General features: G+C 46.7%; 1 protein-coding gene across 7 annotated transcripts in view; it reads left to right on the top strand.

Moving 5' to 3' along the window:
• The first annotated feature begins 272 nt into the window (after positions 1 to 272).
• The window catches only part of CAMTA1 (calmodulin binding transcription activator 1), a 1,213,376-nt gene continuing 1,199,914 nt past the window's right edge, over positions 273 to 13,734 (top strand). For 4 of the 7 annotated variants that reach the window (XM_075839424.1, XM_075839426.1, XM_075839425.1 and 1 more), the window contains exon 1: positions 1,182 to 1,972. In XM_075839424.1, the coding sequence (XP_075695539.1) occupies positions 1,903 to 1,972 (70 nt within the window). In that variant the 5' untranslated portion in view covers positions 1,182 to 1,902. Of the gene's footprint in view, positions 995 to 1,180; positions 1,973 to 13,734 lie in introns of those variants that run through there. The other 3 variants (XM_075839422.1, XM_075839421.1, XM_075839423.1) reach the window with 2 other exon arrangements.

Below are 13,734 nucleotides of genomic sequence, written 5' to 3'. Positions count from 1 at the left end.
ATCAGTCCCTATAGATAGAGATTGCTCCCCGCCCTGCTCCCTACGATCAGTCCCTATAGACACATGTTCCGTCTCGATCACGGTACTATGATGACGGTTATCTCCGCGAGTTTCCCGGCCGCAGGACGAGCCGCACACAGGGAGCAGCGCGGCGGTTTCTAAGGTTACAGAGACGCCGCTGCATGCCCCCTGCTGCCTACAGTGTACTGTGCCGGTGACACACACGTGAACGGCCAGGCCGGGAGAGGAGACGGGGCGGGGGGATCGTCACACTCGCTGTCTGGGCTCTGACAGGACATGGAATTCACTGTGAATTAAAGTGCGCGTCTTACATCCGCCGCTCCCCCCACCAGCAGTCAGGACGGCACGCCGGCGAACATGTCCTCTGACCGGGGACAGTCCGACCTCGCAGCGTTTCACGTGTGACAGCTCCAGAAGAGGGCGCGGCCATGACAGCTCCCCAGCCCCGACAGGACCCGTCCCGCACCACAGTTGGTCGCCGACTTCCTTTCGGTTCCGCCTATCCTCCGCCTCTTATCCTTCATTATCCAATCCTTATCGCTTTGCTGGCGCTCTCCACCCGCTATTGGTTAAAACTCGCGAGCTCCGTTACACGCCGACCAATCATAATATTTGTTTAGGGGTTGAATAGGCGTACCTATCCTCAGCCAGTCAAATTCTTTCATGAGGGCGTGGCCGAAGGGCACTATGGCGAAGGCGTAGTTTGAAGAGTCAACACGGTCCGTGACGTAAAGCTGCCCGCCCCTCCGTGGCAGTGGTTCAGAAAACTAGACCGTTCATTGGTCCCTGGTACGGTCAATTAATATGATTGACGTCACGGCTTTAGGAACGAGGTAGAGGTGGGCGTGACTGGGACAACCCCGGCTCCGCCCATTCTGTCCGGCCGCGGGAGCGCGCTTTGGTTGTTACCGGTGGCGAGGAGGAGAGGATGTGGCGCGCAGAGGGGAAATGGCTGCCGAGAACAAGCCGGAAGGTAAAGAGCGCGGAACGTTACACTTTGTGTGGGGATCGCTGTGCTTTCCAAGCCCGTGGGATGTTCAGAGGGGAGGGGATGTGTGTGTGAGAGTTGAAGGAGCCGGGAGGGCTGTGAGGAGACGGGCGGGTGTGAGGTGAGGAGAGGCGGTTGGGAGGAGAAGGGGAGGGCTGTGTGTGAGGAGGCAGCGGCAGCAGCAGGAGGAGTGGGCACACTTTACTGACACCGCTCCCCTCACACTTGGACACATTGAGGAGCAGGAGGCTGGGGGGGAGCTGGTGCTGTCACCCCCCCATTATACTACAAGCACGGGGTCTCCAGCCCAAACAGAGGGGGGCTGTCAACATCTTGGGGTGATAGCTGCCTGGGTCACCCAGGGGTCAGCTCTTGGCATCACCCTCTCCAAGCAGCAGCAACATCATCACCTTCTTCCTTGCTTTTGTGGTCTCCATCTTAATCCTAGAGGGGTCTGCCAACATTGTGGGGTGACGGGCGCCTCCAACGGGTCACCTCCGAGCATCACCGGCTTGGTCGCCCGTCTTCGTTTTATCTCTCACCCCAAAACTTCCCTGACTCCTTATGCCAGAGGTCTGTAGCCCTCCCCATACCCCCCTGTCCCATAGTGTCTTCTCTAAGACCCCTTGTATTTGGTAGCCCCCTATTTAACTCCTTACCTCCCCATCTCCTAATTTCCCACCCCCCCTGGTCTTCTACCTCACCCCACGACTCGGGCGTTCCTTGTGAACCCCCTTCTTCTATCCGTCTTCTCGTCCTATTTACCTCCTTCTATAACACGGGGGGGAGGGGACCCCTGGCATGTTTCCTCGGCTGGTGCTTCTTATCGTGGTGTATCTGATATTGGCTCCTTGGACGACCACCATCACCCTCGTCATCTGTTCTTCTTCGTCATGTCAATGAATAACCTCGTGGAAGGACCTTTAAGCCACCAGAGTCGCCGCCAGACACCTGGAAAGTATGGTAAATGGTCGCCCGCCTGCTCGGAGGCTACGATCTTGGCATGATGAGGGGTTGTCATTCATTTGTATTGTGTGTTTTTATTTCTTGGGGGCATTTCATACGAGCTCATCCTTGGCAGGGCATGTGGTGGCTGCATGGTATGAGGGGGAGGGGTGGATGGATGTCAGCTGCTTAGATCAGGAGCAGCGTTCTCCGATAATCCAGCAAACTTTCCACAAAATGATCATCAAGTTTACTACACGCTGCAAAACAGCAGCACATGGCATCTCCAGACTGGTGCGATTTACTGCAGAATCTTCCTGAACTGCTCCGCTCCGGCCGTTACGGCTCGTCGACCATCCCCTATATATAGCCCATCGTTATAAAATTTATAGATAGATTTTTTTTTTCTTTTTTACGTCGCCATAAACCGATCACCTGCCCCTTTTGTATTGTCTATCGATGAGGAGCCTAAACAAGATCCCCCGTCCGGCTCCCCATCCACTCACTATAGGGGTTTCATTCTACGACAGCCGATCGCGACATTGTAGCCGGATTTCCTAAATGTGTTTATTATAGAATTTCTCTCTCTTTTTTTTTTTTTTACGGCTACGCGTTTTACGTCGTTTATTTAGCTTTTTATGTCCGTTTTTCTGCATGCGTGGATTTCTGTTCTGGACTCCGGCCGCCTCTCTTGCCCGACGGCGTTAACGTTCCCTCACACGTTTAATAAATGGGAAGCGTCTTTTTTTTAAAGAGCACAATAAAAATAAGAGATAATTCGATAAGCGGAGGCAACAATATATCTCAAATCCACAAGGGGGTAGTGATGCACTATCAAGACGCCAACACCGTAGACACGCTGATTATGTTTTTTTCCCCCCAAATGCTTTTTTTTTTTTTTTTCTCCAGAAAAATGGCACATTTGCATTTTAACTTCAGATATCGCAAAGTATATTTTAATTGGCACATTCGATTTTTTTCTCCCCGACATGTGATCTAGTATCGACGGGCTCTCGTATATACGGATGTGGTATTTCTCGTGTGGTGATGTTTGGGGAGCACTTGGACATTGGTAGTAAAGTACTGCGATGTGTTGTATCAGAATTGTTTGTTTGTTTACTATTCATTTTTGTTTATTTTTTATTTCTATTTTATTTGTCTTTTTTTTTGTTATTTTATATCCTTTTTTTTTTTGCCAAACATCCCCAGTTTGTTTAAGGACGCAGTGCTCCCTCTTGTTGCATTCGTTTAGCTTGTGTAGTTATGGATCTGGACTTCAGCCGAGCGTTTACTGAAATCACCGCGTTAACGCCGAGCCATCAAGAGCGTTCTCTATATATACACGTATCTACGATAATTAGTAAATAATTTAACATGCAGATTGAGGTAGACTGCACGGCTGAAAACGAGTCAGCGGTCTAGATCACAGGAGCATGGACCGGAGCGTTGAGCCCTGGAATACGTTGGCCTATACTGGCGATGTAGCAGAGCTGAGTTTGTCAACACCACGATGGGCTTCTTTTTTTTTTTTTCTCTCTTCCTCAGGAATGCAGGTGAACCTACTGCATCACCTCGGCGTGCGTAAGAAAGAGTTAAGATTCAGCTTTGCTACATGTTGACGTCAGTAGGTTCTCCTCACACGCCTTGTAAATAAATGAGGTGGTGACTACGCAGGAAAATTGAACGGCAGGACCGCTAGCTGGCAAAATAATAATAATCATTTGGTACATTTGATCATATGTTGCGGGATTCCACAGATGGGAAAAGTATGAAAATCTTAGGTTTCTGAGCACTGAAATGTCGGGCGCAAACTTCCCAGACTGTCCCCAAACGCGTTTCGGATTAGACATTGCGGCAATCGTCTCACCTAACGCTTTCATTTGTTCCCAGCTTTGTTGGCTGTCTGGACCATTGAATCGCATAGCTACCCCTCCCCCCACCTCTTACCTGGAGACAGAAACGCGTGAGGTGGCAGCGGCTGTATACATCCTTTGCATTTGATAGTGTAATGTGAAGGCACCATTGCTTGCGTCCTGGCACTCGGGTGGTGGGGCATTGTATAGGACCCCCTTGGCGGGCAGAGATCATCATCGAGCACATCCTGAGGTGGACGGCTACTACTGTCAGTTCCCCTGTCTTGCTATACATTGTATTATTCTATATGACGTGGGGTAAGGGGAGATAATAGTTAAATTTTATCCAGATCTCCCTCAAGGAAGTGGTAGTGACCTCATATTCTGTAGTATTCTTGCCTATGGAAGTGGCGTCTCTAACCTGTTTTCTCTTTAGCTGTTGCAAAACTACAGTTCCCAGCGTGCCCTGAGAGCCTGTGGCTGTTAGGGCATGCTGGGAGTTGTAGTTTTGCAGCTGGTTGGAGACCTGTCCCCCCTCTCTCTGTCTCTCTCTCCATAGAGCCCTGTGTGGAGATTTTCCTGGTCGCTGTCCAAGGTGCTGAATGTAAAGCAGGGAATCCCTTTTCTCAGTCATCAGCCTCCGTGTGTGTCAGTCCTGCCCGCTCCACATTAATATCAATTATTTATACATCGCCCTGTATCGGAACCATCCGCACAGATAAATATCTATTTTAGTGTTTCGTTAATTATCTCTTAAATGTTTCAGTTTTAGGAACAGATCGGAAAATCGCACACTGGATTGTTTAATGCCGGGCAGACGGCTCGTCTCTTGTACTGATTTGTTAGGGGGGGGCGGGGGGGGGTGTGCATAGTCTTGAATATATGCGTTGTTTTTCGATTTTGTTGCGTTCCGCAAAATGCTGCGCCGTCGTAGGACACAAGCACTGAAAATCTTGTGTGTAGCAGATATATAGAATTTGCGTGCTCCGGATGAAGGAGCGTCACTTTCAGAAATGTCATGGCTTTCTAAGCGCAAACCGTCCATAGATGTCCCAGGGGATCGGGTAGAGTGGTACGGAAATGTTTTTCCGGGGTCCCACTGCCAGCCCCCCCCCCCCCCCATCTCGAGCACAGGGAGTGTTCCTTTAAATTCATAAATAATGTGACTTTTTATATATCAGAGCCAATGGCCTAAATATATTCATGAACACGACGTGTTTTGAGCGCCATCTTTTTTGGTGTGTTTCATGCCGTGCAATAGTTAATACATGAATCCACAAAGTCTGATTTATGATCGTACATGTGTCTAATATTGAAAATAACCGACTGATGACGAAGATTTCACTAAGGCTTTAATCACAGCAGCAGTTTTAGTGACAGTTTAGGTACAACTGCGTGCTTTTTTCTTTGTTGCAATAACGGTTGCATAAAACCTGCTCGTGTGAATACTCCCAATGGGATTTCGTTTGTAAACGCACTGAACTTGAAGACCCTCTTTTCTACATTTTTGCTCTGCAGTTGGATTCAAGTTATTGTTCTGTTATCGGCCATTTAAAGGGGTTTTTGTCTCACTTAAAACAATAATCACCTATTCAACGGATAGCTGAGAAATGTGATTGCTGGGGGTCCCCACTGCCTGGACCCCCACTGATCACAACTGTGGATGTATTTCCCCATTGACTTCACACTAACAGCTGCCAGGGTATATTCACACGGTGCGGTCACACTGCATCTTTTTTTTGCTGAAAGTACATGCGGTTTTGCAATGCATTTTTTTTAGAGCAGTTGTTTTGCGGTTGTCACGCGGTTATAGAGATTTTTCTGGCAAAAGTCCTTATGATTTGCCGGGTACTAGTCAGCTGACCCACGGTATTTCAAAGCGTTTCCACATCAGAATGTCCATCATGCGTCTCAGCCCATAAAATGATTGGAGGAAATCCACAGTTACCAACGCAAGTTGACCACATTGAGTTTTCTACCCTTATAGGTGGTTTTGTACCGCTGCGTTCAATTACAAAATATGAAACTATTCATCTACAGCAAAAAAATTGACCTGCGGTGCGTATTTTTTTGGATCGCAGCTTGTCAATTCCTGCTGCGGAAAGTGACTGAATTGCTGCGCTTTTCAGAGTAGACGTCACCATCCCCCAATATTGTGAAAAACACAGCAAAATACGCACCATATTCTGCAGTAAAAAAACGCAGGAAGTGGTGGCGGAATTTCTGCTAGTTTCTGCGTAATTGCTGCAGATATTTTCTGCAGCAATTCCGTTACATGTGAACAAGCCATTGACCTAAAGTTAGCAAGTTATAAAAGTGCAGTGCATATAGTCAATGCTTGGATTTATCTGGACTTTTTCTCTTCTCCTATTAGAGACCTGTAGAGTTAGGGTATGTTCACACGGCAGCCTCCGTTACGGCTGAAATTACGGGGCTGTTTTCAGGAGAAAACCGCTCCGGAATTTCAGACGTAATGGCATGTTGCAGGCGCTTTTCGCTGCGTCCATTACGGACGTAATTGGAGCTGGTTTTCAATGGAGTCCATGGAAAACGGCTCCATTTACGTCTGAAGAAGTGACAGGCACTTCTTTGATGCGGGCATCTTTTTTACGCGCCGTCTTTTGACAGCGGCGCGTAAAAAAAATGAATGTCGGCACAGAACATCGTAAAACCCATTCAAATGAATGGGCAGATGTTTGCCGACGTTTTGGAGCCGTATTTTCGGACTTAATTCTAGGCTAAAACGCCCGAATTACTTCCGTAAATAGGGTGTGTTAAACCAGCCTTAGGGTGAAAGGACCGATATGGGCTGTGAAAACGAGTGGCGATCATAGATAGCTACTACTTTTCCGTCATGTCGGCAGCACATCTCCCTGTTTACTCAGGGAGATGTCCTGGCGACTAGCGACCATTTCATTGGCGGCATAAACAAGCAGATCCGCCGATGAACGTGCATTTGCCTGTTCATCGGTTGATCGTTGCCCTGTTTAGACCGGGAGCATTCATATGAAAGCTCGTTTGCCCGATCATTGGCCCATGCAAAAGGCCCTTTAGCATCTTCCCAGAGTTAAATGGCTGATAACAGGGGACAATAGATGGTATTTGTTCCTGTACAGCAGATGAGACCAGATTTGACTTAGTGTAGCTGTATATTGCTATCAGGACGTATATACCAGTGCACAGTAGTTTGCAGCGAGAGCAGCGCCTTATTCTCCCCCGTTTCGTATCTCTCTCTCATTAGAACGTGTGTTTACAGGCCGGATAGGGGGGATTCACGTCTGCTGCGGACCGCGGTGGCTGAGAGGAGCCTCCTCTGTCATGATTTGGCTTTCTTAGGTCTTGGGATTTTTTATTGTGGAGGAAATAATTGCCTTGAAAAAGAGAGAGGGGGGAGATAAATTCCTTTGTGCTATTGCCATGCATCATCAGAAAGGTCACGCTGCTTTGTGTGTTAGATACCAGAGTAATTATGCAATTATCTTGTTGAATGCTGGAGAAAACGCCAAAATGGCAGATCTAGTGACGGCTCGCTGTTCAGGAAGGTGATGGCTTTCAAAGAGAAGCTCCCGTGAGACTAGAGTTTTGCCAGGAGGGATTTTTATAAACTTCATATTGAAGAATCTTGCTACGGACGACATAAAAAAAACAACTTTGAGTCCTAGAGGTAAATGACTAAATGTAGTGGATTTTATGTAGTAGCGCGAGAGGGTGAGGGATAAGAACCGGAGAGTGGGTGACGCTCTATCTAGCACACACTCTATGTAGATCTCTCACTTGCTCACTCTCATTCTCTGTGTAGGTTTTTCGCTCTCTATTATCTCTCGCTCTTTATCTAGCGCTCTATCTAGACCTCTCGCTTGCGGACTCTAGCGTACTCTATCTAGCTCTCTTGCTTGCTCTCTCTCTTGCTCGCTCTCAAGTTAGGGCTCATTCAGACGAGCGTGTATCTCGTCCGTGTGACGGCCGTTAAAACAACAGCCTTCACATGGACTAATGTACTTCAATGGGGCCGTTCACACAACCGTTGATTCAACGGAGCTTGTGAAGGGTCTGTGAAAAAATAGGACATGTCCTATTTTCCTGTGTGTCACGAATCCCCCCCCATAGACTCTAGTCTATGGGGGAACCGTGACAACGCGTCCCGCACGGGTGAACCTCAGACATGAAAAAACTGCAGTTTTTCACGTCTGAGGTTGTCTGTCTGAATGTAGCCTTAAACAAAGTGAAGAAACTTTGAAAAGCCTGTTCTAATTTCTCCTACCTTTTTTTTTTTGTATAGAGCTTCTATGCAGATTTGTGTGTCCTAGGTAACAGACTACAAGCAAACCCTGTGTAGTCTGACCCTACAGTCATGTGTTACTCCCTTCCATCTTCTACTATCTGTAGGTTAGCAAGAAGCCGGGTTCAGAGGGATTGGAGCTGAGAGCAACTAGTATGGACCTAAGGTTCACACCTGCGCTCGCCATTCCAATGTCCTGCTTCGTCAGAGGAGCAGAACAAGGGAGTAACAGTTAGCACCGGTTCCGTTGCACCAGGGACACCACTGGCGGCCAATGGAACCCATTGACTTTAATGGGTTCCATAGGGTTTAAGTTGGGGTATCTGTGGTTTTACCAGAAACAAAAGCGCAACATTCTGTGCTATTATTTTCAGCTGGATCTGTGACAGAGGCCCCTAAGGGAGTCACCAACACCGATGTGAACAGCCCCTCATACTTCTCACAGCTGAGGGTTTGCTACAATTTTGTCAAGTGAAGACAATCCTCTTTGAGCTAGACAGTCTGGCGTTCTGGCTAAGGGTGTGTTCACATCCGCGTCGGGCTTCCGTTCATCGGTTCTGTTCGACTTTTCCATCAGAGGAACCGATAAATGGAAACCATAGCTTCCATTTGCATTACCATTGATTTCGATGGTAACGCCTCCATTGCCGTTCGTTTCCGTTCCGTAAAGTTTCAGTTTTTGTTTTTTTTTGCAGAAACAATAGCGTAGTCGACTACGCTATTGTGTCCACAAAAAAATGTGAAACTTTATGAAATGGAAACCAACGGCAATGGAAGCGTTACCATCAAAATCAATGGTAATGCAAATGGAAGCTATGGTTTCCGTTTGGCTTTCTGTTCAGTGGCTCCTCCGACGGAAAGGTCGAATGGAACCGATGAACGGATGTGAACAGGCCCTAATACATTTTACCTGCACTGACACATTGTCACAAATCAGGACAAGAGATTGATTTGTGCTGCAGATGTGTTTAGCTCACAGGGGATTGCCTACATGGAATGCATTTGTGAGAAATATTGAGTCTGTATTTTCAGCCTCGGTACGTAAGAAGATTTTTCCCATTCGCTGACAGCAAGCGTAGGTCTTTAAACAGGTGAAATATTGAAAGGTAAAGTAGAAAGTTGCAGACGTTTGCATTCTACAATGATTAAGAACCATTTGCATAAAACTGGAAACCTAATCCTAGTGATATGCCATAAATGTCAAACTGTATTTAGCTTTAGAGGATTTTTGTGACATCCGGTTTGGTGGTGCGGGAAAATCTGTGTCGTGGAGAAAACAAATCAAGTGGGTAGTGTTATACCAGTGAATACAGGAAGAGCAAACACTTCGTATTGTACAGATGAGGAACACGCACGAACCATTTACAATTGGCCATTTTTATTGACTAGTTTTTCCTATAAGGGTACGGGCACACACCGCATGTTCAGAGCAGATACGTCAAGCTGCTCAGCGTATCCTCCCTGAACACCGCAGGGAATGCCGTCCCAACTCCGGCACAACTTTGTGGTGCGTTTTTTCGGGCGTGAATTCCGCTGCATAAATTATCACACAAACTTACCCCCTCCCTCCGGCCTCTCTGGATGAAGTTGCAGGCTATGCGTCCGCTGCAGCCTGTGATTGGCTGCAGCAATCACATGGCCTGCAACGTCATCCAGGGAGGCCAGACTGGAGAAGAAGCAGTCAACTCTGGGTAAGTATAACTTTATATATATTTTCTTGTTCTTTTTGCAGCGGAATCGCGGTTTCCCGCCGCAAATATCACAAAACACACACTTTTGTTGCGGGTTTAAGCACCCCATTGAATTCAATGGGAAAACCCGCAACAGAAGAGCTGAAGAAACCAATCCGCGTCATACACTTCTCTCCATTCATGTCCCTTTGTATTCACTGCACAGCGTGATCTCGTGGGATCACGCTGTGCTGTCACATACACCCACATTAACTTTATATAAGTGTCTTGAGAGTGAATAGACGTCCCCTCCAGCCAGGACGCGATGTCTATTCATCACTCCCAACACTTTGGTAAAGTTTGTATGGAACTTACTCACACAGCACGGCGTGATCTCGCGAGATCACGCTGTGCTGTCATTCTCAGAAACTTTGCCGAAGTGTCGGGAGTGTGATTAGACCTCGCATCCTGGCTGGATGCAATGTCTATTCACTCTCAAGACACTTTCAAAATAAAAAACACTTCTCTACGTTACAGCGCCGATCACATTATGTAGGAGATAGGGCACTTATAATGTGGTGACAGAGTCTCTTTAAGGAATAGTCTGCTCTATAAATAACGTTTTCAGCTTGTGTGGTATGCCCTCATTTGGGATTCCCATTTATTAGCCAGAGAGTAGAGTGGCTACAAAGAGCGTCTCGCTCTGGAGGACCCAGCACATCTATGCATTACACGGACAGCCCATTGATTTCAATGAGAACGGTGTAGTGCTTCATTTCCCCTTTGGTGGCGCTGCAGGGTAATTGAACACTTGCTGCTTGTTGCTCCACAGATAACAGCTGATCATTGGGGATCCCAGCAGCAGGACGTTCTGTGATCATTTATTAGGGGACCCTTCTAACTAAAAAGGGATTGTCCAAAATGGACCACCCCTTTTAAAGGGGCTGTCCAGGCACAGACAACTGATGACCTATCCACAGGATAGCCCATCAGTATATAATTGGTGGCGGTCTGACAGCTGGATCCCAGACGTCCATGCCGGAAGCAGTTAGCTCCGGTCAGAATAGCGGCCGAGCTGCAATACTGCAGCTCTGCTCCTATTCAAGTGAATAGGAGCAGAGTTGCTGTTCTGCAGCACGGCGCTATGCAATTTACGGAGCCATCTGCTTCTGGCTTCGAATACTGCATACCCTGCATAACATCCGGCACCCGGAGGAGCTGATCGGTGCGGGGTCTGTGTGTCGGACCCCCACCGATCATATACTGATGACCCATCCTGTGGATAGGTCATCAGTTGTCTGTGCCCGGACAACCCCTTTTAAGTATTTTCCAGTAGTGCCTAAGGGAGAGCTCCATACGTGTCCCTACAAACACTGGTCTGACTTTGGCTGCTTTAAACCTTTCCGTTTTTCTTATTCTTTTTTTTATTTATTAGATTTTTATATTACATTTTTTTTTCTTTTGCATTTTTCTCCTTGGTAACGGTAATGTTCACAGAAGCCTCCGGTCTTTACTTGGTCATTTGATGTAGCTTGTGGATATCCATTGCCTTTACAGTTAAGCTCAGATATACAGTCTGGAAGTCTCGGAGGATATGAAAACTTACAAAAAAGACTTGTGGATGACAAAGATCATTTTTGATTTGGTGTGGTGCGCAGTAAAATTTTATGATCCATGTTGGCTCCTTGGGGAATATAAAGTGCAGAGAGCATGAAGAAAGCCATAAAATTACCAGGATTTCATATTGTTTGTAATTAATGTGGGGTCTCGGAGGTTTCTCCTGCCTGAGATTTCCCGGCTAAATAAAAGTCCAACTCCTCTATTTTTAGATGTAAATATCGGCCTGAAAACATAATGATTTTTTTTTTTTTTTTATGGCCCAAACTCTGCGATTCGAGGACTTGTGGGCTGCAGCTCAATTTAACCCCGGAGTTAATATGGGCGACTGTCATTTACTGCAGAACTCCTGTGTTTTTGTAGGACTCGGGTTTCAATATAATTGTATTCCGGCTCGTGAAGCATTTCCTTCCAGTTATGTTTCTTCCTAAAGATTCAGTAGACTTTGTGTTCTTCTCTGTACTCCTGCATGCTGGGGAATATCATTATCTACATGTAACTTCACAAATACATCGCTTTATCTGGTACTGATCTGGAGTCCTCATGACTTCTTCTCCACTCACATCCAAAGCTGTATTCACTATTCTACTGGCCGCTACTTGGAATTCGCTTAGTTGAGAGCCAGTGTTTCAGCGAATTATTCTGCCTTGCATCCTGGGAGATATATATATATATATTTTTCTATGTCAAACTCCTGTCCAGTGTCTGGTCTGTACAATACATGTCCCACAATGCAGCTGTAGGCTCTGTTCACACCATGATGGAGGGGGAACTTTTGAAGTGTGCCGCTAGACATGAGCAATTGAATTCATATACTGTTGCATTCGTCTAACGTTTCTTTGCCACGTGTTATAAGCCTTTTTTTTGTAGGATCCATATCATTGAGTTACATCATGGCATCTCCTCCAGTCACATCCAAAGCTGCCTTCAGGATTCTGCAGGCTGCTACCTTAAAGTTCCATTTACTTGGGCCAATGGTCAAGTGAAGAAATGCTCGTTTATCGACTTATGGCATCTTATAAAATCATTGTTGTCGGCAGCGCATCTCCCATGTAAACAGTATGTGCTGCTGACCATATCCAAACTGTAGGGGGACGGACGCACGATCATATTAACGATTGTTCGTCCCAATACAGCAATCGACTTGTTATATCGGCGCTTGTTCTTGGCAGAAATCTGCCTATGTAAACCAGCCTTATACCGACCTGTCTAAGGCGTAGTTCACACAGCGTTTTTTTAATCTGGCAGAAAAAAAGCTGCGTTAGAATTCCTTCAGGAACTTGCAGGCAGATTTCCTAAATGCCAGCGTTTTTGTAAGCGTTATTTTCTTAGTCTATGAATCTAATGTGAGGACCGCAGTCATAAACAGCGCAAAAAAAAAAACACACGCTCCAAACGAGCGCCGTGGGATTTTTCTGCCTCCCACTGCTGTCATTGAGAGGTCAGAGGCGGAAACTGACAAAAAAAAAAAAAAAGCAGCATGCCATTTTTTTTTATTTTTTTTTGTCCGTGAGTGGCCAAAAGCCGCCTCTGCCTCCCATTTGAAATGAGTTTGGGATGTTTCTTGGCGCTGATTCCAACGCGGCCTCCGCATCAAAAGATGCTGTGTGAACTACCCCCTAAGAGCCTATATTGCAGTTCATTATGCTGCATTGCATGCTGGGATGTAGTTTTCTTATATTAGTCAGCCTGCTGCCCTTTCTGGTGGGAACAATACACGACCCACAATGCAGCTGGAGAGCGAATACAAATCAGTAGGAAGGTCCCCACACACATTAGATACCGCCGACCAACTAATTTTAAGGAAGGATTGGACATGTAGGATTTCAACATGCCTGATGCTTTGTGCTTAGAGAATATAAGCCGCTGGGAGAGCTGTCTGGCAGCCGCTTATCCCCCTCTCCCCATTCAGAACACATGCACCCTTGCCCTGCCAAGCCTGCATGTGTATGGGGGTTTGGAGGAATAGCGGTCGGTCGACAGCAGCTATTAAAAATTGAAATTGGATTCTATTAATGGAGCGGGCTGGGATATAATTATCCTCTGTGTCCGACTAGAACAGGGATGGCTCCGCTACACGGCTGGATAATATTATTGGTGGTGGTCGATGGCGGCAACTATTTGATAAAAGCCGGTCCAGAAGTTCTATCCTAATTCTCCAATAATAAGCACATTTGGCTTCTATTCTATGCAACCATTGAGTCGAGGTTGGGTCTCCTGTAGACGTTGACTTTCTGAGGACCCCCAACTACAGAGATATGTCTTCGGTGGACCCCGGATAACGTCCATACAACCAATCTAATGTCTGAAGATCGGACCATACGCTGCTCGGAGGCGTCACGGTCATTTTTTTCTCCCAGT

The sequence above is a fragment of the Rhinoderma darwinii genome, chromosome 10, assembly GCF_050947455.1.
Source record: "Rhinoderma darwinii isolate aRhiDar2 chromosome 10, aRhiDar2.hap1, whole genome shotgun sequence".
In the NCBI taxonomy this organism is placed as follows: domain Eukaryota; kingdom Metazoa; phylum Chordata; class Amphibia; order Anura; family Rhinodermatidae; genus Rhinoderma; species Rhinoderma darwinii.
The sequence above is the reverse complement of the archived record's forward strand: the minus strand, read 5'-3'. Positions and strand labels throughout refer to the sequence as shown.